This window comes from Dermacentor silvarum, chromosome 8 (assembly GCF_013339745.2).
Source record: "Dermacentor silvarum isolate Dsil-2018 chromosome 8, BIME_Dsil_1.4, whole genome shotgun sequence".
Taxonomy (NCBI): Eukaryota; Metazoa; Arthropoda; class Arachnida; order Ixodida; family Ixodidae; genus Dermacentor; species Dermacentor silvarum.
The window spans coordinates 9,074,740-9,097,037 of NC_051161.1; the positions used below are offsets into that span (position 1 = coordinate 9,074,740).

Sequence of the window (22,298 nt, forward strand, 5' to 3'; positions counted from 1 at the left end):
GCTAGCCTCACTCGATAGGGTGCACGTGTTGAACGGTGCCAGGTTCAGTTTACATTGGCGGCCTCTCTGGACCCAGAGATTCTTAGCACCTTCTGCCGCGTAGCAGGTCTGACCGCCGCCTTGGTGAGGTGCTCCGCAGCCGCTGGGGACTGAGGGCCATGGGTAAATATTTGGAGTCACTAAGGAGGTAGCGGCCGAATACTGTACCGGGGAGGCCAATTCCTGTTCTGGCGTGGGAGTGACTTTGTTGAAGCTTAGTGGGCCTTCCTAATTTGGTTGCACCTTGACTAGTATAGCCCCACTAGCTCTCGGCGATATTTTTTGTTTTTTGCTGGTGTCAGGCGCCACTCCATGCCTGAAAATGTAGTGGACTGGAGGAGTATTCGGACTTAGGACCTTCAGATTACTATACTATATAAAAAAATCAAACAGAACATTACCCTAAATAAATGGTCATTGAAATATCATATGCGGCACAAACGCCATGAACTGTCTGTTCGTACTCTACACCCGTTCTTAACGCACGTAATAGTGCCACTGAGAGCCTCGTTGACTTCACGGATCTACTATCAGAGTCGCTCTCACTTTGCAGTCAAAACTCTTGTGTGTGGCTCACGCATTAAAAAAAAAAAAAAAAAAAAAAAAAAAAACGCTCAGGACTACAAGAAGATTCGCGCTTACTTCCACGCACTAAATGAAACTTAAATGCTTACGTATTCTGAATATACATGCGAGACACTCACAGCCTTAGATATACCACATAATATGTCAAAGAGAAAAGAAATCTGTAGAGTATACCCTTACTAAAAGTGATCCGCGCGGTCTAATTCTCTAATTTCTCGTTTCCAGAATTTGTGATCCAGGTAGCATTCTTAGGTCTTTGAGAGTACACTAATGAAAACTCGCCTATCTCTATACTACCCAATGTACTCTGGATAGCTTAAGAACATATAAAAACACCATTCAAAATTACCCGCATGGGAGAACAGATGCTACGACGGAAATTGGTTTTCTAGATTCTTGTCCTCAACAGGAAGAGGATCGCTCTATATATATATATATATATATAGCGCGTTTGTACAGCGACTGATTTTAGGCCGCTTTACAGCTTTACAGCCTTGTTACACCTTTGAATTCATGTACCATTGTTTGCTCATTGCACCACATGTTTGGCGCTCTTTGGCCAGAACTGGCCATTGCGCCATGAAAACCCCATAATCAATCAATCAATCAGCCCTGCCACATATGTGTTCTTGAGGCACGTAGCCCAAAAAACCAAAAAACAAGGAACAATGCGGCAGGAAGGAAGATTGACACAGCGCTGTGTACGCCTGATCTGTCGGATTTCTTTCGCGCTGCTTGCCTGAAGAAATAATTACCAACCCCCCGCCAGAAAACAATCATTTCCATACGTGTGTGGTTTTGTACTTTGAAGTTCATTTATTATGAGTCCCCTCTCTCCTTGTTTCAAGTATAGAGGCCATCATTTAGTGAAGAAACAATTTCTTCTGCATTTCTCTACAATAAACGATCTGCGAACGCCACAGGACACTGCCGGTCTTCGAGTTGTGCTTTGACAAATAAAAGTGTGCATGAATGAATGACTTAAACTTCCTTTTTTTTCTATGCAAAATAAGAAAACAAAATCAGAATAAAACAAGATAACGAGCGTGGTGCACAACACCGCTGAGTTCAATGTGCACATGTGGGGCACTTCTAGCGCCGGAGTCTGTACACGGCGAGAATGCTGACTAGCACTGCAATGGCGTTCAGAACCGACGGAGAGCATAGCCGGCTCGACGAGGCGACGCTCCTGGTCGAGAAGTCCTGCTGGCAGAAGACGAAGAGGAAGTCGATGGCCGTCGTGTTGTAGGCGGTGGTGGCCTCGGGCCGGCAGGGGGAAGAGCTCAGCGCTCTCACCAGGCAACGCGTGTGGCGCACCAGGTCACTGCAGTCCCGCTGCGTGGCCCGGAAACGGAAGATCCGCTTCCACGCCGTCGCGAGGTCGAAGTTGGCCGTCCGGCAGTCGCCCGCCCCGTCAGACACGGAGCCGATGCAGTGGCCGTCGTAGAAGAGATCTGCGCAGACATGCGCGCGCACCGCTATAAACTAAATTGTCGCCTTTAAGGGCGCAGTCAAGTGCGGAGAGAACACTCGCCCCTTTGTTAAAAGTGCGTAGCATTTATCGCGCTTTATCATGCTCCGGCGGAGCTCAACCTTTACACTGCAAAACTTTCAAGGAAAACTTACGCTCGATACCACATTAGTAAAGGCTCCTGCTAAAATTCTCTTAGTCAGGGTTGGTGGTATAATTAAAAAAAAAACTAATTGCGCTCTCTGACAACATCTAATGGTGTTGCAAGACTTGATGCACATTTGAGCACATCATCACAGACTGTTATTTTCAGTGACATCGTCACTTGAACAGCTAGACATGTAGTTTTGTTTTTCATATCTCGTATTTGTCTGTTTGCAAATTGCTACAGATCGGGTGCCAGTACACGCTGCGCCCACAAAATTATTCGAACACTGTATCAATGATGCATACTATCGATACTATCACGAGTGTCATTGAAAAGGAACACGCGAGCGCGTAGCCGTTTGGCACCGATAATGATGCACTGCGGCCAGAACTAAAAACAAGTACAGTGAGCAGTGCAGTTCTCTCATCTCTTGGCACCTTCGCGCAACGTTCTTTTCGAACATTTTCTCTAGCGAAATTTCATTCGAATGGTGTCGGCGTCCTGCCACCCATGCATATATCGCTGGTGTATACTCCATGCGCGAGTCCATTATATCTGACATAGAAACTGATGCAACCTTGTGCTCGTAACGTGCCGCGAATGCCGTGATGTAAGACTTTGAAGCAAAAGATCGGTTTCTCTTCTGGATGCAGCCCAAAGAATGAACCAATACTGATGGGGACAGCACAGTGTAGCGCACTTTATCCTTATGGTCGACAAGGAAGATCTGCTTGCACTGCTTACGCGCAACTAAAGGAACTGCACCACTCTCGACACTTGCTTTTAATTTTGGCCGCAGCGTCAAATGATACCAAGCAAATGGAGCGTCGTCGTTGGTGCGATGCACATTACGTCGCGCACTCGTGTGTTCTCTTTTATATAGCTGACAATCTACGTTTTACTAAAAAAAATGAGGAAATTAAATAAAAAATATGAATGTAGGAGCTAGACCTTGCAGGATTTGCTGATTAATGCGCCTGTCTGCGTTGTGCACTGACTTCAGGGCTAATCTGAAATTCAAGAAGGAAGCAGGACGAACAAGTAAAGGAACAAGTTTTCTGGTGATCCACTGTGAGACCCATGAGGGAACTGCGCTTGACGCGCATATATGCTCACTCTGCAGCATGGTTCGGTCGGTGGCGCAGAGCAGCTGGAAAGAGGAGACCATGGCCTTGATGAGCCGCTCGAAGTATTCGCGCCGCACCCCGCCCAAGTCGGCGCAGTTCAGGTAGTGGAAGGCGTAGCACTCCAGCAGCTCGCCGAAGCCACTGCAAACAAGCGTAAAATAGCGCGCGAGATATTCGGCACGGTACGGCGAGGACTCTGAACTCGTTCTGTATCATTTACTGGTTTATGGGATTTCACGTCCCAAAAGAAAACAACAGTTTTGATAGGCGCTATACATAGTGCGCAAGGGGTAAAAAAAGGACTACTCGGGGTTCTTCGACGTGCACCCAATGCTCGGTACACGTCCTTGCATTTTCCCCCAATAGAAATGGGGCGGGCGAGAGTGGAACGTCCGAGCTCGTGTTCAGCAGCAGGCTCTGATCCACCTCCCCGCCGGCCGTGCTGCCAGCAGCCCAGTGCCTTATGCCAATTCACGTGCGTGTGGAACCCAAGAGCGCACTTGATGCGCCTATATAGTCACTACTGGTTTCAGCTGAATGAGAAGTCTAGCACTTCATTGGATAACCGTCGACCGAGTAGTTAAGCTATATGGAGCCTCAATTCCTATTCACTTACAAGAACTGCTATACGCACACCCATACTAAATGAACTCAACTTTCGGTAGCACGGGCATAATATGTTGTGTATACGCGTCATTGGCGCCACAACAGGCTTCGATGACGTGGCGATTCTTACTTTTCACGGCAGAAGCTGCACCGTGCCTGAAGTGAACACTGAACTGGTCGCATTAAATTTAGGTAAAGTAATTTATTATTAGTGACGCTGTCGGGAAAATGGGGCTTCGTACTGTAATTGTAGAGTCGACAGCTACCTGCATGAAAAAAAAAAAAAAAAAAAAAAAAAAAAACGAAAGAAATGTGGGATATAAAATTTTTGTGTCGGAAGTCCTCATGTAGGGCATTGAAGCAGAAGTGGTGTCCAAGTCACAGAGTCCTTGCTTATTCACGACTCACGGATTTGTAATGTGCGCCACGATTTGCCCTTCTCACAACTTTTATTACTTTGGTTAACGCATGCGTGTACAATATTTCCTGGGTGACTGAGTGAGTTGTAGCCCAATTATTGTGTGTTATGCATAATTACAGTAATGCGTGTGCAAGGATGCTAAGCGTGGACAGCTGGGCTAGTTGGTTGTGATTAGCATTATGAAACATCGTTCCAGCGCACAATTAAACATGGACGAGAAGAGAAAGACAACCGGCGTTTGTGTTGTCTTTCTCTTCTCGTCCGTGTTTAATTGTGCGCATGGAACGATGTTTCGTGTGCAAGGATGCTTCATTTTTGGTTTCTTCAGATTTAGTGCTTCAAATTTATGCGAGTTTTGCTTTCACGGGGTTGGTCACCATGATTTCTTAATTATAGCGCGTTGTTGCAGTAGTGCTTAGATAGTTTTCAGAGAGGTATAAGCAGTTGTTACAAATATTAAACGTGCATACGAATTTGCTCTAGCGTTGCACGCGCATTAAGCTACGTCTAGCGACTTTCTTGTCTCGTCGTCAATGTAATTTCCACATGAATTATGGACGCTTGCTTTTACTATTTCACAAGCTACATACTTGAATATATATTTGCGTGCATCTTCAAGTAGAATTGCACGTAACGATAAGAAGTATTTTGCTGCCGTTCTGCTTGTTTAGTGAAACGGAAATATTCTTACCCGATGACTTTATTTCTTCTGAACGTTTAGAAACAGAAGAAGAATAAAGTGTTCAGTTCGGTATTTTCAACTGGACTTTAATTATCCCCATTTCAAAATTGGTTACTGATCCTGGTCCCTTGCCCACAAATATGCCGTGGCCTGGCAACGTTATAAGAAGCTATATTTTGTAACAAATGAGACGCTGTTAAAGACGACATTGAACATTGGAAGGAACATCGCTGTCCCCCTGTAATCAACGCTTTTAGTCAAAATCGAGCTCTGCACAGGCACGCGAGAAAGTCTTTAGCGAGTGTGCGCGACCACCAGCAAATGAGGCGGTAATGGATTGCCACACCACGTGAAGCCAGCATCGACTTACGAGGAAGGCGTGCGTCAAGAAACGTACGAGTCAGAAAATAAGAATTACACAAGAAAGAAACGGAGAAAAAAAGAGAGAAAGAAAGGCGCCTGCGCATCTCTGCGGCCCGGGGGGAGTGATACGCACGCAGAGCGCAGGAGCTGCTTCTCGTCTGTCGGCGCTGGAGACAGCGCGCGACTTTCTTGGCTAGCTCATTCACTCCTTTTATTTTTATTTTCTACGCTCGTCGATGGCCACGCCGGCTCCGGATTTTCTGACGCAGCGTGCATATCTGCGCCTGTGCGGACGTCGTGTCAGTCACACTGACTCTCAAGTATCTCATCCTGAAAGAGCGGTACTAGGGTTTTATGTCTTTCTTTTTTGTTTTTTTTTTCTTTCTCTTTTAGAGACTCGGAACCAGAAGTGCTTTGAATGTCACGTGCGTGAGCATGTCGGGAAGAAAGTGGCGTCGGCGAGGCGCCCAATTTGACATAGAAGCAAGAAAGGCGTGCCTTTGCGGTGACGAAAAATAAAACGAAAGTTGGGGCAGAGATATGTGGCCTCTCTGACCTTGACTCCTTCACTGGTCGCTTCTGTTTACGAGGTTCTGTCTAAGTGGTAATATTTTAAGTGGTAATTTAAGTGGCTTCTGTTTAAGGGGATAATATAAACGCCAGCATAATACGCGGCCATGTATTAAAATTCGGGAATTGTTCTCCTGAATGCCGCTAATATCTGTTGCCAGATTGATTAATAGGTTTTCATGGCGCAAGGGACAGTTATGGCCAAAGAGCGACAAATTGTTGCCAGTTTAATAAGCGACTATAATAACGCTGCACAACTTAAAGCAACCATGCTCATTTGCGTTTCTCGCCAGCAGAGTGTGGAAACCAAAGTCATGTTCACGTCACAGGTGCAAGCATTGGGTGCGTGTGCAACTAGGATTTACATAAAGGAGATTTACTAAACTTACATGATGCGCATCATCGGCTTTGGACATGTCAGGACCTAAAGTATGCGTGAAAAGGCACTTATTGCTATACTATACGAAATAAACACTCCGAGAATTATGAACGACAAGTTATTGATGGTGCATTTTATGAGTCAGTATTGCACTATATGAAAAGGGCGTGCATGTTTTTACTTACGTTTTTTTTTTCGTTTATTATATCGTGTGGAAATGTACCTAAAAAAAGAAAACACCTCCTAGTAAACATTTTTTTCTTTATCACGAAAGCAACACTGAAAGGAGTTGGAGCCGAACCCAGAACTGAACTAAACATTTATTTCTTGCCTGTCTGTTCGTATGCATTAGAACCCACTGCAAGATTTTGGTTGAACGCACTTAGCCCTGAGGTTATATTTAAATCATCTCTGGAAGTACACACCGCTTAGCAAATCAACACTATATCCTATAATTTGAATGAGCGCGTGTAATCTCGATGGTATCAATCACACGCACGCAGCTGTATTGTCAGTGGCAAAAACAGGCTTTCTTTTTTTTTTTTTCTTTGCTAAGTGGAGTAGGAATTATAGACGGTAATCCTCCTCGCATTTGAGCTCAAGTTTCGTTCAAGATGACATCACGACGTTAAAGAAACATCAAGACAGAAAAGCCCGTTCCGAAATTGCTGGAAGGTGTGAAGGAAGAGAAATCCTGCGTGAGTAGAGAGTCATCAGACCCAGAATTTGTGCAAGGGGGGGGGGGGGGGTCAATTTTTTTTTTGGGGGGGGGGGGGAGGGAGCAAGCACTTTACATAATATGCAATTTCTTTGCTTTAGCCAGAGGAATCCAACAGCAAATAAAATGCCTAATGATTATAATAATAATGACACCAAGTATGATGACGATGTTCATTTCTTCAGCGTTTTGCTCAAAATAATTTAAAAGTGAATAAATAAATACAAGATAATGATAGAGTGTTTCTGTTAATCAGGAAAATTGGACCTCAATCCACCTCCTCAATTGTAATGACAATGTGAACAGAGCACTGAAGGTACACGTTGGACTGGTGGGGCTGGACGCGTGGTGTGTGTGTGGGGGGCGGGGGGGGGGGGAGTGAGAACCCCCCCCCCCCCCCCCCCCCTGTCGGTGCGCCACTGAGAGTCATTGTTACAGCTACAAAAGTAATATAGTGGAATAGTGGTGGTATCGGTCTGCAGAATAGCGGATGGTCTGACCGCGTCATGTCGACTAAAGTTTTGACAACGCTAGACAGCAAGACGGTATCGAGAACGAATAGACCAAGCTGACCACGCAAACAGTGTTGAAAAGAAACGCACAGTTTGGGCGCCTGCAGCGCGAACACATTTCTGACTTCCGCATAAACTGAACAGAAGTGAGGCGAATTTCTTTAACAAATTGTGGCGAAAACACGTACTCGCACATGGTGGCCAGGTCCCCGGGCTCCACGAGCACCCTGCCTCGAGATCCGAACGCCCTGTTGAGTAGGAAGGCCTCCACCAGGGGAAAGTCGCGCTCCAGGAAGATGTTGAAGCAAACGTCGTAATCTTGCAGTCCAGGCAGGCAGCACCAGGCACACGGCGTCAGGACTGCATGGTTGGCTTACTGTCAGCATTGCGTATACACCTATACACGCTATCGGCGATGCCCAACCGCGATCAACTGAACGTCGGTAAGCGGCGGAATTAAAGGTAAAGAACAGCTGAAGCCCAACCACAACGTGATGTGGTATACAAATGCGCGGTCAGTAGCTGAACGTGGATTAGACATGGCCATACAGGCCGAAAAACGGATAAAGCCACGAAAACGGGGAAGGGTGTGCGTTCCTTTTAATGTAGATTGTTCGATTTTATCTCTGGCCCAATAGTGCGCACACAACTCCAGGAGCCTGAAAAGAAAAAAGTGGCACTCCTGGAAAGCACACAAGTCGGCATTTCTTTTCAATTCAATGTATGGGGTGGAAGAAAAATTTGGTCAAGTAAAATGAGGTAAACAGAGAAACAAACAGTTCCGGAAGGAGGACATTTCAAGTTGTTAAGCGAAAGCAACAACAAAGCAGTCCGTTTCAGGAGAGAAAGGTTCGTGCGTCGTTATCTGCATACTTCGGTGTAACTTTAACATCTTCGGCGTGTGTATGTCGGCTTTTCCCTTAGGATTGATTAAGACGCGAGGAGGTTTCCGATAAGCCATAAGTGAACGCCCCAACATATTGGAATATTCGGCTACGATTCCGTCACCTAACTTATCGCAAAAGAGTATTCGCATAATCACACGCAGTGGACCACAACGTGCAAATAAAGCGTGCACATCTACGGCACCCTTTACAAGGAGGTCGTACTGAGCAGGGTAGAGATGCGAACTGCGTCGCTGGCCTATGCTCGGCAAAAGGACGAAGACAGTACGTTCTTGTTCTGCGTACAAGGGTATTCGTGCACATGTTTACAACGCGCGCTTGGCGAAATAGCCGCAGATGATTTAAATGGATTCTTCTAGATTGCACGCAGACGACTCTTGTTACCATGACAAAGACCAACGGTACTGCTACGATATGTGACTTGACAATATATATTGCGGCGCTTACTGAGAGGACACTGACGAAAAAAAAGAAAAGTACACCATATCATTTCCAAGCGACACCAAAGATATCGCTGACTTTATTTTCTTTTTTGACTCCACTTCCTCTTTGCATGCTGTCCGGAGATTAACTGCTGCAAGGCGCAAGCTGCGGAGAGAGCTCGAGTCGACTAACAACCTATCGAGGGGCGGTGCTCGAGTTATATTTCCTGTTCCGGTAGATGCATGAGGGGGGTGGCGGTGCGGTGAGACCAGCGTGTATACAGCACGCACATCCGCGTTGCCTGACAGCTATCGGTGGTTGTTTGGAGTGCAATTGCCTCACACTTCAACCAATTGATTCACGGATGAACAGCGCTCACGTTTCTGAGAATAGAGAAGTTAACAGAAAGTATCTCAAACCATTCCTTCTGATAAAGTGCACTAAGAGCGATTTAGTGTTTCTGCAAAAAGAAAACTGCAGAAAAAAGACGATGCATATGCACATTAAAGAACTCCACGTAATTCGAATTAATTCCAGAGCACCCCACGGTGATATCCCTGATTTTAAACTGCAGCTCTGGGACATTCAGTTGTCTAAATTATTAATGCTACTATTGTTCTGTATAAGCACTGCAAGCCCGCCACATTCGATAAAAATTGTTGAATTTTATAGCAAAAAATCACTTTCTCCACATATCGGTGGTAGTTTTTCGTTCATAAATTGAATACTAAACACCGTGGGGGAGTAGCTACTGCGAAATAACACAGCTATTCAATAGAACGACAATACTGAGCTTTGCTCTGTCATTTAATCTGCCATATGTTCTTTTTATAACTAGTCACCTTCCAGGTATAAAGACTATTTCTTTCCTCGTGGCAAGGAACAAAACATCAGAGGACACCTAAGCACTTCCTATGAGTTGTGAAAGCGAAAACATTAATATCCAATTGAACGCCACTGAGCGGTTCTTCGAGTTATGAACTCCTCGCGGGCAAGCGAGCGCGTTGAGATGGTTGGCGCTTTTTGATTTGGCCTTACCGTCACGTAGTTAGAACGCAGGCGAGAGCGAGCAAGGAACGCGCGGACAACAGAGGCTCCCGAGAGCGAGGATGGCGTGGCGTCCCGGTGATGCCCTCTCCCCTCACGCAACACCTGGCGCGCTAGCGCTGCGTCAAGTGTACCCTTTCCCCCCGCTCCGCACGGTTGAGGCACGCTCGTGACGTGGCGTCGCAGCCAAAGGGAATTTACCTGCCGTTTCGCAGCTACAGATGACAGACGCCGGCTTTTTCGTTCAATGGGCCATTTTACACTTTCGCATCAATATCAAAACGAATTGGGGACGAACGTCACGAGTTCAGTACAGCAAGCTCTAAACACGCAGGGCATTCCGATGTTGCCCGAGAAAGCAAGTTGTCTTCGCACAGAAGCTTTCGGTCAACTGTGAGCACAACTGGCGCACCACAAATTTCTTGCGTGTCAGAGAACCTGCGCACAGACTCGGTGGTCCTGCTTCCGACGCCACCCGCCAAGCGCTATCTCGCGTGCAACCGGCTCCTTTCCGCCCGACGGCGCAAACAGAGCGGGGGACGACAGCGTCTGAGGAACCCGTGCCAAGAAGGCGGTGCGCGACGTGTACGGAGGCCGGCAGATCCCGCGCATTCTTCGTTCGCCTCGTTTCGAGCGCGGGCGCGAGCCGTTCCTGTTCGTGGGAGGCGTGCTTGTGTGTATACGCGCCTAGTGTATACTACGGATGACTCGCGCTGTTGGGCGCAGAGCTCTCGAAGACAAACAGTCAGTGACTGTAATGCCTGCAAGGCCGTGACGGGGAATATTCGGTGGGACCTAGACGAGCAGCTTCCTACTGTAACAAAGGACAGGTGCTGCCAACAACAACAACAACAACAACGACGACGACGACGACGACGACAACAACAACAACAACGAAATAAACTGAAATTACGTTTTTGGACGCCGCGCATGATCAATAAGGCGAAAGTATTTAGACACATGTTGACGAGGGAAGCGTAGGGTCTTATCCGTTTAACTTTATATGCTTTTGTCGAGTTTTACTGCCTCTCAAATGTTATTTTGAATTACGTACAGAAGCCTCATGCTCTAATGAAAAACAAAATGCAGATGAAACACGCACGTTGCAATCTATGCGAAGCGAAGTTATTGTAAGGCGGTTAATTGAACTATGGGGTTTTACGTGCCAAAACCACGATATGATTATGAGGCACGCCGTAGTGGGGGACTCCGGAAATTTGGACCACTTGGGGTTCTTTAACGTGCACTTAAATCTAAGTACACGGGTGTTTAAGGCGGTTAATTAAATGCTATATAAAGGTAATTGCAATTCGTACAATTGTATTTATTTTTATTTTGGGCAACCATGTAACTTCATTCAATGTTTGCGGACCACACGGGTTACAACTTTATTGTCATGCAATAGTAATGTTTCTTCCCTACACATTGTTCACAAGCTATGCCGGATTGTAAACGCCAGTTCAGGTGGATGCACACTGTGAGACGGTCGGTGATTGCTATAGTCCTTGTCGGGCGAAGAATGGTGTACGGCGGCCGGCAGATCCCGCGCATTCTTCGTTCGCCTCGTTTCTAGCGCGGGCGCGAGCCGTTCCTGTTCGTGGGAGGCGTGCTTGTGTGTATACGCGCATAGTGTATACTACGGATGACTCGCGCAGGGATAGAGGAACGACACCATTGTAAGATACCCTATATGTCACAGTATTTATTTATTTATTTATTTATTTGTGGCCGATATACTCTTAAGGGCTCATAGGGCATTGCAGAGAAGAATGGGATGACATGATATAAGTTGTGGCACACTTCGTTAAAATTGGTATACTGTCGGTGGTAACAGCGACAGTACGCATATGTAAGTACATTAAAGCTTCCTATATAGCACATTATGGATCACTGTGAGACATACCCGCTCTGGGGCATTGGCATGGCCGCACGTACGCAGTGGCACATATACGAAACTGCCCAAAAATGGGGGCTAGCCAAATATAAGCATTTCAAGGAAACCGTCGAATATGATGCGCTATTTCATTAAGAAGTATGTGTGGGTTAGAGATACCTATAAGACGACATCCTATGTACATGTTTTACGTCGTTATTGATTGTTTGATCAAGTGCAACAAATGTGCACGCACTGGCACTTCTTTGGAGTGAACATGCAGCGCTTATATAGGCCGGTGCGCAAATGTATCGTGCGAGATACCGACAGACACGAAATCGTGGGGGGCTAGGCAAAGAACTTGGTGATTCATGATTTGGTAAGTTACTGCAAAAAACAAACGGGACGAAAAAAAAGACAAATTAAAGAAAGAAAGCTTCCCTTTAAAAAAAGAGATAAGTTTGCACGTTTGCTTGTGGCTAACCTGTTCTCTATTACGTTACGACCGCTATAGACGTCGAGTCATCACTCATGCATATTCTGCTTGTTTGACTGAGGACGGTACAAATTCTTTAAGCATTGTAGTGGAAATGAAGAAGTGCTTTTTTTTTTGTAGCGTGAGCGACAGTGAACATTAGGGTCTACGCTGTGCATGAGTACAAATTACCAGCCAGAAAAAGTACGCTGCTGTAACAAAACTGAAAGTTGGTATAGTTGGCGCATATATTATACATTCGCGCTGTAAAATACAGTGCAGACGGATATCACCACGAAAGGGAAACATCGACGACATGAGTGCTGTTGACGAAAATTATTATAGAAATTAAAAAAAAAGAAAAGAACGGGTGGGGGCGGGCTACGATCGGCCCTTGATTGAAGTCAGGTAGGTGAAAGCGTGAGGAGCAGCTGAATAAGGTGCGCTGTTTCATTTTGACCTCGGTTCCGTTAGCGGTAAGGCACAGGTTGCAACACCTCCTCTCTCTTCCCCCCCCTCTCTCTTAATCTTTCGAACGCCTTTTTACCCGCCCGCAGGGTATCGAAACGAAAACTCACACATGTTTAAGCTATACTTGCATTCTCTGTCTGGCTAAGACGCTGTCCAGCGCACACCTTTCGCAAATGTCCGATGAGCTTCACCGTGTTCCCGAAACGGCGCTGCGAGACGCAGTGGTGTCGTCCACGCAATGCGCAAGGAAGCGCTTCCGGCGATTTTTTAACTACAGTGCTGTCTCCTGTTGTTTCTTAACTCTGTCGCCGTCTATGTGCGCTGTTACCCCCTTAAGATTTTTATTGCGATAGCAATTATATGGACACTTGAACCGGATTTCTGCCGTCGGCGTCGTCGTCGCCGTCGTCGTCGCCGTCGCCGTCGCCGTGAGGTTCCCTATAGATAAAATCTTCGCCGCGCGCCGTATGCCCGAGAGGAAGCGTGCGGAGACGCGCGCTATCACGGAGAGCGAACGCACTCAATCTCCCACGCGCAAGCAAGGAAGCAGGAAGCCAGCGCCGGAGGGAGCAATGGGGGGGGGGGGGGGGGGGGCGCACTTCTCTGCCAACAACCGCGCTCGTCGCTCGCTCGCACCGTCTCTTATCTCCACACGGCTCTGACCTTTAAGTGCATTCGCCGCTCAGTTTCCGTTGAAGCGATAGACCGCACGTACCTTCGCCCGCTGCGGCGTATGCTTGCTGCCAGCGTTTTGACAGTCGTTGTCTGCTGTCATTCAGTGTGATCTCTTCGTGTTTGTGCGCGCTCACACCACGCTTGTTCATTCAGTTCGTAATAGTCGGGCCACATTTTCCAACGCACGCTACACACGCAATGCTGCCCGGATCGGCAGTGCAGCTCTACAGGTGTGTCCCTTCGCACGCGCTGCCCACAGGAAGCGCTTCTCATCAACACCACCGTTTCACACGCGCCTTCTCGTGGTCATCGAGTCTCTCTTCATGTCGGTCACTTACGCCGCAGCACACCTGCTTACTTAATCAGCTCATGTTTACTACAATTCATATTGCTACCAAAGCCGCTCACCTTACTTCGTATGACATTGCTGTGTTGCTATCGCATTCATTGCTTCGCCCTTAGGGCGAAACTGTGACATTTTTTAAGGCAGTCTTTCGCACCACTCCTGAATTCAGCAGTAAATAATTTGCCTCCTCACAATTTGTGTACGCCGTCGCGAATTTAGTTGCATGCGCGCACACGCACGAGTTTTACGTATGTGCGTGCAAGTAGGGTTTTATGTGTAGCAGCGTCTTGATTGACAGATGGATCGAGTTTAGAGTATCAACAATATACACGACGTCGTAGTGGAAAGCTCCGAATTAATTTGAGCCAGCCGGAGTTATTTGACGTGCACCCGTAGAGCGAAACGATATCGCTGTTACGTAATTCCGCCCCTCTCAGGCCGCCGCTGCACGGGAAGCGAACCCTCGACCTCGTGCTAAGTAGCACAATGCTAAAAACAAGGAGAAACATCACGCCGGAGAATCTCACGAACGCCAAAAAGCCCGTGTAATCTCGAGACACAGCCTCAAAAAAGTCTCTTGTGGAACTGGCGGCGCCTCACAATGCTTTCAGAAGACTTGCAGAGTCGCGGTTACCTCGGCGTCATCGCCACGAGGACGCGCAGAACCCGAGAGGCTCACGGCGGGCCCGCGTATGCACGACGTTGCCCGGTGATCGATAGCCTGAGTCACGTGCCGGGAAACGCACGTCGCCACTGAACAGGTCGGCGTCGCCCGTCCGGATGACACGCACTCATGCGCACGTCTCTGGCGAAATTCGAAGAACGCACGCGGTTGCGTTTAAACACCGCGAACATGGAGCACGCCGGATCGTTCTGATTCTCGGCAGTCACCATGATTCCAACCAGCCACCCTGAACGCATCACATGCACGCACACATCAGTGTAGCCAGAATTTTTGCTTGGGGTAGGGGGAAGAGCAGTGTTGGTAGCAAAATTTTGGAGAGAAGTCATGCTTTATAAATAAATAAATATATCTGTAAATAAATAAATAACATAAACAAAAATAGGTAAAAAAATCATAGTTTCGCCATAAGGGCGAATCAGTGAATGCGATAGCAACATGTTACAATATTACACGAAGTGTAAGACTCGTACCTGTAGTGGCAGTAAGAATTGAAGTATTAAACTTAAACGTACTAAGTAAAAACGAGCTGTTGTGCTACGGGTCCTCTGTCTGAATGCTGCCATCGGACCATTTCATTTATGTTTATTAATTAAAGCCAGCGTCTTTGTTAGCGACTTTACCACCACTTTTCCGTATCGGATATGTATCGAACTACTTCCCTGGACCAATCCCGGGGTTAGTGCCCAGCCGCGCGTATAAAATTACATAATTTTAAGGTTGGAGCTCCGTTATTGTTTCGCATGCTTAATATTTAAGTCTGCGAAGATTTAAGATAAAAGGTCAGGGGGAAGAGTTAGAAAAGTGACGAAAAGAAGAGAATATTATATATGAAGATATGTGAAATCAAGATAATACAAAATGCAAGGGATACGTGAAAACAAGGAGCTTGTCGCTTGGCCATTAAGAGCATAAAATGACCTTCATTACCAGTGAACTACCAGGAGATCTAAGGATTTGTGATGAATACGTGTTAAACTTACTATTTTTTTGTCCTCTCAATTTTACTGCTTTGCTTCTCTTTAGACCATGATTTCTGTCTATCTGAATGCAAAGACAAGCACTTTTGCCCCCCCCCCCCCCCCCTCTCCAATAAAAAGAAATAAAGCTGGCAAACAGCGGCCTAATTACAAGAATGATGACGAAATTTCGTTTCTTTTTCTCCATGTACAATGCCTTATTTTAAATATTGCACACGCCAACACACACAGACGACAATAAGCGCGCCCCGAACGCACGCACACAATAAATAAATCACAAAAATAAAATACGCACATATGGGTGTTGTCGGCGACATCTCGTGTGATTGGACACTTTATATATGTTCCCTTATCAAACACTTGCGCACGAGCGGAGTTCATTGCGGCCAGGCAGTCCTTATCATTACTGCAATCTCCATTGTTTCTTGGTCTCATTTGTGCCTGATCTTGCATTACGGCTTTTTTTTCCTGTATGCAAAATATGTTAGTTTGATCCCCAGAAATAAAGACAATGGCAAACCAACGAACAAACAAATAAGGCTCCGGTAGTGTCGAACTCTTTCGCAGTGTTCGCGGTGCCGAACGCACGCGGACACCTGACAACAAAAAGGTGGACCCGTCTCCCTGCGGCTTTCGCGCGACTCGCTGAACGCTGTTTCGATGTTCCCTCTTGCGAAGTGCCAGCGGCCTAACGAGATTTTGTCAAGGTCGACGGCCAAGTTCGTGACCCTCCCGAAAACATTGTCGCCATGTAAGTGTACAATTCGTGACGACGCCCGTGTCATTCCTCTATCGATTTGGGTCGTTCCCCGAAGGAGGGTTCGGTGTCCTCAAGAGCTAGCGGACAGCCCGAAATGAGTTGGGCAAAGTGCCAGGGTTTACGCCATACTTTATTGATTTATGCTTTCCCGAAAACCTGAGAGCGCCAACACGCGTGCGATACGCATGCTTGCTCGGGCGTGTGCAATACATAAAACAAAGCACTGAACATGAAGAAAAGAAGAAAAAAAAAAGAAAAAAAAAACATTTCTTCATTAGTCTCGTAATTGGGCTCTCTTTTTTTTTTCTCAGTACCAAACGACTTTGCTTGAAACGTCAATGTCGTAAAACAGTAGTGGTTGCTTTACTTGACAGCAAATTCGTTGGAACTGCAAGACGTACTTATCTTGCATATCTCTCGCAACCTTCGTTTTACAGCAGTTAGGAGGAATCTGAATTGTTGACACAGCATCAAGCTTTTCTTTCATTTTCGAGTTGTATGGTGAAGAATGGATTCTGTGCTCAGGCTTTCTCAGAGCGGGCATCACGAGTATTTCCACGCACCACAAAGCAGCGCTAACTACTCGGACGACTTGTTTAACTTATAACCGATGAGGGCAGGAGTTGTGTGAAGCTTCGGGACATGACACTGGAGAAAACACCACCACCACCACCACCACCACCACCACCACCACCACCACCACCACCACCACCACCACCACCACCACCACCACCACCAACAACAACAACAACAACAACAACAACAACAACAACAACAACAACAACAACAACAACAACAACAAAAGACTGCGTTAATGTGCAGAACACCATTCACCGCTGTGAAACTTTCGTTCAAGTGCTGAGAAAAAGCAACAACGCAGATGTCATTCATTCTAAAACGTTAAACGAAACAACATGTGTTTATGTTTAATTTAACAAAATTTGACGGGATGAAGGATACAAATAATTAGCTTGAGCTCCTTAAATTTTCAGGTATGCATCAATTAGAGAACAATTGAAAATTGGTGCAAGCATGTGCGTTTTCAAATTCGCAGACAGGCTAAGCAAATACGTGCTTGTAGTTCTATAGAAGCTAGGATTACTGCCAACGTGCACTATACATCTCCCAAATAAAATAAGCAAAGTGATAAAAACAAACGCAGGAACGTTCAGTGTGAACAAGATTGAGGGTTTGTATGGAGAAATGTGCGCGACAACCTTACTACACGATAACAAATATAGTACACCAATATAGCAGAAGAAAGACGAATTAAGCTGGCCACTTAAATGTCAAACAAAAATAATAAAAGAAAGAGAAGCAAAAGAAGATAGGAAGAAGTGGAAACGTGCTACGGGAGATGGACAATGTCATGGTGGTGAACAGAGCGACATCGCAGAACGCGGCTCGGCTGCCATTTCGTTCAGCACGTGGCTGCCAAACGGGCGTCGAGCGCACGAGAGCGCTTTCTGTGCAGGGTGACTTACCGGAAAGGAGCGACGCCGTCAGGAGAAGCCCAACGGCTGGTAAAGGAGCGCTGGGACGCATCGCTGTCCATAGTGTCCGACTTGTCATTTCATCTTACGGCTCCACGTCTCGATCGGGCCCCTAGAGGTCAGCTGGTGGGCCGCTCACGACGAGGCAGTGGCAAGCATGCCTGGTCGCCCAACCGCGACAGCGTGGTTGTGTGATGAACGCAGATCGAAAGCAGCGGCGACGGCGTATGACGACGCCGGGATTGCCCCATACCGACCGCCCGTCGCCCCCTTCCGTTCCGGGAGCGGGCGCAGAGGCTGCCGGGAAGGGGAAACACGCCGAGGGTAGAAGAGGCAGAGAGCAGCTCCGCATACTGCAGCATCATGACGGAGTGGTGCGCAGAGAGGGCAACCACTACGAAACGAGAGGCTGCGTGCCGCCCCCACCCGATGAAGCTGAGAGTGGAGGCAACGAAGGTCGAGGGGAGAGGGATGAGCTCAACGGAAATAGGAGCAGAAAGCACTTCCGGCTATTTCGCGTGTCGGCTTTCGAGTGGCGGGAGAGTCAAAGCTCGTTGTACCCTACGTCGCTCAATGAGTTGTAGTTCACGTGCTCTCGTAGTTACCCCGAGTACATGTTGCTTCTGCTAACGTGTCGAAGGGATATAATAACTATAATCACTTGCAATTGCGACATTTGGGTGAGTATGTTAGCAGGCGATCCAAGACGCACCAGCGAAAATCCCAGATTAATAATAATAATAATAAAAAAATACGATACGAAGAAAAAGGATAGCTATCGACGTTCGATGTTTCTTGTGTGTTATTTCATCTTCTTCCATTTTCGCCTTTGTCTTAGATGCTTCTCGCTCCACACTTGTTTTGCACGTCATGTCCCGCTGTGTCTGGCCTGACCAGCACGTTAGATTAACCGACAACACCTGAAATCAAGCCACGAAGGTAGCATAGATTATTCATTCTTTATCATAACATTGCGCTGTCGCCAGCATAAAATACCAATTTTTATAAATGATTGCCGCACGAAATCCTGGAGGCTTTTTACGAATTCCTCTCGAGGTTTCCGTAGTGACCACGGAAAACGAGGACGGATGAATCTCACAGGAGAAGCAGCTTTTCGGTGTGTGTGTGTGCGTGTGTGTGTGTTCAATTTATGTTCTCTCTGTAATTTTCATGTAAACAAAAAGTGAACTAACAAATTGCTGAAATTATAAATCGCAGCCATAAACCAAGGAAGGCTGCTTGTGTAAAGATCTGTCGGTGCATATTACTAAACATACCGTACCTGGCGCAAAGTAGACGAACGTGAAGCAGGGGAGCAGGAAAAAAGAGGAAAGAGCTGCTTTCTTCTCTGACCCTCTCCTTTTTCCTATTCCCCAGCTGCATGTTCTTCTACTTTGCGCCAGGATCAATATGTTTAGTAAGCCTAAGCACCAACTTGCCCAAGGACAAGTTCTTTTGGAGTATCTTTCAGTTGAGTAAATGCCCTCGCTTTGCCCATACAACTATAGCTGTGGTCATTGGCAAAGGTGGCTGAGGTGCATGAACACACATTGGCGCCTAAACTACTCTTTCTCCTTTACACCTTGGGGGAAGCACTGCTGTCGGAGCAAGGTGGCAGAAAACACTCTTTCAACACCAGAAACCGAGTGCCATTGATACAGCCTGCTTCTGGTTTGTCATTGGAGTTGTTAAAATGTCTATTTGGCGCTGCGAATTAGCTGGTACATGTACTCGCAACGCTCCCAAGTGTTGAGGTCTAACTACCAAGTCATATATTGACGCATTTTTTGTGAGTTCCATCAGGTTACAGGGATTGTGTGTCCCTCCTCGCAGATTGGGAGTGGTAACCTGGGCAAGAGCATGTTGCCTTCATAGCCCATGATTCCGTCCCTTATATGTTTAGGAATCTCACCGTCATATCAACATGGGGCCGAAATAAAATTAATGTTTTTTCCCACTCTCTGCGTAAATGAGCTTCGACCCCAGTATTGTTGTTCTCGTCGTCGTCATGCTCATCATGATGGTCGCATTATGCCGACAGTGAAGCAGCCATAAACCAAGGAAGGCTGCTTGTGTAAAGATCTGTCGGTGCATATTACTAAACATACCGTACCTGGCGGAAAGTGGTTTGAAGAAATGGACAAGGATGACGTGAATTAACATGGCTGTATATTGGGCGTGTTCGTATGCGAACTTGGGACAATATTTTAGCGCAAGCAGACAATGTCAAAAAGGAGACGTAGACACCACGTTGTGCGAACTTGAACAATTTCTTCTCAGGAGATTCTTACTTTTATACATTATGCGCAACTCCTGGTCAATTTGTCATACCAAATAAATTGTTGAAGTTAGCGCATCGTGGTGTCTACGTCTTTCTTTTGTCCTTGTCTGCTTGCGCTAAAATGTTATCCTAGTGAATTAACAATTTGGAAATTGCGGCTTACAGATAAAAATTATAATATGTGGGAAAAATAGCACTAAAAACAATATCAGTATATAACGTTCGATTATAAAAAGGGAAATAAAAGAAATAAATCTAGCGGAGTAATCGAATAGTTTCAGTTAGATGATTTCAGATTGCGGAGCAAATATTTCTGTGCCCGAACGCAAGAATAGAGGCTCGGTGAGACTTAATTTTGAATGTCCTTAATGACTCATTCCTTCTTCTTTTGTCAATTCCACAGTCTGCCAAGCTTGTTCCCGATCCGGCTGCATGACTCACAAGCTGATCGAACACGTCTTTCTTGTATATTTTGTATTTCGTTCCTGATCGCCTTTTAATTGCGTTTTCGCTCGTTCTTTTTCTTTTATTGATTTTTCGTTTTCACGTATCTTTTCGGGATGGACGACCCGTGCATCGAAACACAGCCAGCCAAGCGTTGTGGAGCCAACAGTTCAGGAAGCAAGCATGTCAATAGAATCCGCAGCACCTTGTCAGCGCGTGTTTCAGAACTCTTTAGAGATAACTTTAACTCAGTGAGACGGCACATAACTTTCCCCGTCACTTGTCGCCACGTCTGACCACGTCGCCAGTGGCGCAATCAGGCGAGGCCAACGGCACTGAGCCCGACGTTCCGTTGCTTATCGGTGCTCCCGCTGTCAAGATGGCTGCAGCCTGGTCCGTGATATGGCGGCGGTGGCTTTTAGGCCACCTGATGCGCCGTTACGAAGGAAGGGAAAACAGAGTCTGAAGAGAACAGCTGGACAGGACGGCACTTCGTTCTGTCCATTCACTTGCACGACCAGTTCTTTCCCCCCTGCGTTTTCTTTTGGCGCTTCTGCTCAAGTTGCTTTTATCGCCTGTTTCCAGTCACCGACAGCGCTTCTGAGGTCACAATGCGCGTATGTAGACATCCTGAGGCGCCGTGATCTCTGCCAGAAGCGATTTGCTTTATTGTTGTTTATTGCAGTTCCTCAGGACCTGAATAAAAGTTCTTTGTCTGTCTGTCTGTCTGCTTTATTGTCACACGCAATAAATTATATTTGCGCATATGTGAAAATTATACGTTACGGATTCTACAGTGATTTATTGCATGGTAATTGTTAAAAAGGTGAGACTTGATTAGAACCGAAAGAGAACAACTTGATTAGAACCGAAAATAATTAAATAACCAGATAAAGTGACTAGGGGCGTACAAACTGGGTTTGTTGTGTTCATCCACCTGTCCGCTGCGTCGTCGTCTTCGGGCCACCTCTCCATCCACAGCTTCATTATATCGCGAAGAAAAAGAAGTTTCGTCTAGAACTACCGCCACCACTACTGGGTCTCAAACTCTTCTGTGGCACTGTGTAGGTGGGGCCATCTCACGCCGAACACTGAATTACCGCCCAATTGTTTTCCATGCATGGTATTTGTTGTAGAGATACCACCTACCTATGCGCATAACTAGCAAGAGAAAAAAAAAATGCTCGCACATTCGCACCAAAAGGGAAGCAATGACAGAGACCTCAAGATGCATATGCATGAAGGGTACCAGTCTGGTTGAAGCTGTTCTATCACAAACATCCTTCCAATGAAAGACCGTTTGACTAAACTGCACTTTCCAAGAAACAGTCAGCTTATCATTGGGGGCCACGTGTGTATCTTTCATGAACTATGTAGTTTGAGTGGTATGCCGAATGCGGATTCAAGACAGTCTTTCTTTAGAGTCATTTGTAGTACGCCCCAAAACAATATATTTTTATGAGTGCTATAATGATGCTCTATATTTTCGGGTATAATCACGTGCAATAATAGCTACTACACGGTGCTCGTGGTCGAAGGGGCCCCAAAACTGCATGCGGCAACTTACGAAAAATGAGGGAACTAAATACCGTTCAACTTACTGGCATTTATTAAAGCAATTGTTCTTACGTTGGCGCCCGTGCAGTTTTTAGGCCCCTTCAACCATGGGAACCATGTTGGAGCTCATATTGTGAGCTCACAATATGAGATCATGTATGAGCGTACACCCTGTTGAAGCTCATACATCGCTAAGATGATTCGCAGTATATATAAAACAAGCATTTTCTTTGTTTAGCAAAGTTTCAAACATTCGTGATTGGTA

General features: G+C 46.3%; 1 protein-coding gene across 1 annotated transcript; it reads right to left on the reverse strand.

The window, feature by feature from the left end:
- Positions 1 to 1,419: 1,419 nt before the first annotated feature.
- On the reverse strand, positions 1,420 to 18,042 carry LOC119460606 (uncharacterized). The gene is made up of 4 exons (XM_037721626.2): positions 17,743 to 18,042; positions 7,810 to 7,981; positions 3,360 to 3,511; positions 1,420 to 2,078 (listed from the first exon to the last, which is right to left on the reverse strand). The coding sequence occupies exons 1-4, from the start codon at positions 17,828 to 17,830 to the stop codon at positions 1,717 to 1,719; spliced, it is 774 nt and encodes a 257-aa protein (XP_037577554.1). The 5' UTR covers positions 17,831 to 18,042; the 3' UTR covers positions 1,420 to 1,716.
- Between the last annotated feature and the right edge of the window lie 4,256 nt (positions 18,043 to 22,298).